This window comes from Pollachius pollachius, assembly GCF_949987615.1.
Source record: "Pollachius pollachius genome assembly, chromosome: 2".
NCBI lineage: Eukaryota > Metazoa > Chordata > Actinopteri > Gadiformes > Gadidae > Pollachius > Pollachius pollachius.
The window spans coordinates 8320661-8322411 of record NC_136935.1 but is presented as its reverse complement, the minus strand read 5'-3'; the positions used below and the strand labels follow the sequence as shown (position 1 = coordinate 8322411).

Sequence of the window (1751 nt, the reverse complement as noted above, 5' to 3'; positions counted from 1 at the left end):
TTTACAGATTGGAACTAAGCGGCGACAAACAAATCACAGCACAGCAGAAGTTCTTCCTGTTGAGACCGGCTTTGCCTTCAGCCAATCGGAACCGGGTCTCCGCATGACGCGTGATGACGTCACCACTCCCCTCATTCCCCATCCGAAGGGATTTTTCAAAACTCTTTTTTAAATCCAAGGTTGCAAGATCAGACCATATTATCATAGAATATAATATTATAAAATAAAACGTATAATTAATGAATCCAATATAACAGAATAGGATAGAATAGAATATGAGGAGGCGGGTTACTACCGGAGTACCGGGTCTAGTGCGCATGCGCAACATGTCAGCCCCCGTGTGAACGTCTTACTGTTAATATCATAACATGTTCTATCATTTAACATGCGTCTATTACTTATTATCTCGTGCAACAGATCTGACGCCACAATAAGGAGCTCTTACCAAAGCAACATGGCATTGCAACACAAGGTTTAAGTCACCAAGACAGGTATTGTTTGTTTATGTTTATGTTTAAGTCAGACAGGTTTTAGTGAGATGGCTTTCCGAGCAGCTTTCAGCTTGCTGTCCACCATGCGACGTCCTGTCGCGGTTCTGAGGTCTCTGAAGCAGCCTGGCAGAACACGGACGGCTCATTATGGGATGCAGCTCCGGCCGCTGCACGGCAGTGCCCCCCGCTGGTCGGCCCGGCTGCTGACCGCTGAGGAGATGTTCGGCAGGAGGTCGATGCAGGACTATCTGAAGAAGCTGGAGAGGGAGTATGAGGAGAGTTTGCAGAAAGCCAACAGCAGCGAGTCAGGAGAAGGCCTGGAGGAAGAGCAGCTGAGAGCCATGCGGACCAGAATCCACCTGATGGCTCCTCTGGTCCAGAGCCTCCGAGAGCTGGAGACCAACAAAGCGGAGCTGAGGGAGGCAGAGGCCCTCCTGACAGGTGGGTAACTCTGTCTAACCCTAACCCTAACTAACCCCAACCCTAATTAACCCTACCCGTAGAGAGGCAGAGGCCCTCATGACAGGTGGGCCACTATGTCTGACCCTGTCTAACCCTAACCCTGTCCAACCCAACACAACTCAACTATAATTGGCTTTCTTATATTTGAAGCACCTCTGTAGCTATTGGTATTAGGCTGCTTTGACCTGTAGTTAGTAGTTAGGGTTAGTGGTTAGGGTTAGGGTCGATTTTTTAGGGCCGATACCGAAACCGATTTTTTTTCATCAGCCTTAGCCGATAACCGATACGCCAATAACGATTTTCTACGGCCTACATTTGGAGCCGATAATACCCTGGAAATCCAGAGTTCTCGCAAGAGCACAATTTGAATTCGCTCAGCGAGTCACTCTGGGAACGAACAATACACTCATGTATATTCTGGGCCTCCCCTGGCCCAGAACATTAATCAATCACATCGATGTATCAATATAGGCTGGCCAAAAGCGTTGCTGTATTACCGACCGGATACGGCAAGTCTTATCTATTGGTTAGCTCCACTGGTGTGGATACGTCACCCCTTGTATTCTTCTGATTGGTCGTAGTGTTATCCAACGTGTGTTATCCAGTGATATTTTCAAATACACGCTTGGTGCCGCCCCTCGAGTTGGGCCATTTTCATCACTCGTTGCCAGACCCTACAGCTCTCTATATGTGGGTCTGGATTTCCAGGCTAAGCCTCCCAATTTACATCATAAAAATTACACAATGATGATAACAAATGTTCCAATGTCTCAATTTAATTAATTTATTGAACTGTCT

At 47.1% G+C, this 1751-nt stretch overlaps 1 protein-coding gene across 1 annotated transcript in view; it reads left to right on the top strand.

The window, feature by feature from the left end:
• Positions 1–347: 347 nt before the first annotated feature.
• Positions 348–1751, top strand: part of mtrf1l (mitochondrial translational release factor 1-like) — a 4123-nt gene continuing 2719 nt past the window's right edge. The window contains exon 1 of the mRNA XM_079758583.1: positions 348–932. Coding sequence (XP_079614709.1) covers positions 539–932 — 394 coding nt within the window. The 5' untranslated portion in view covers positions 348–538. The remainder of the gene's footprint in view (positions 933–1751) is intronic.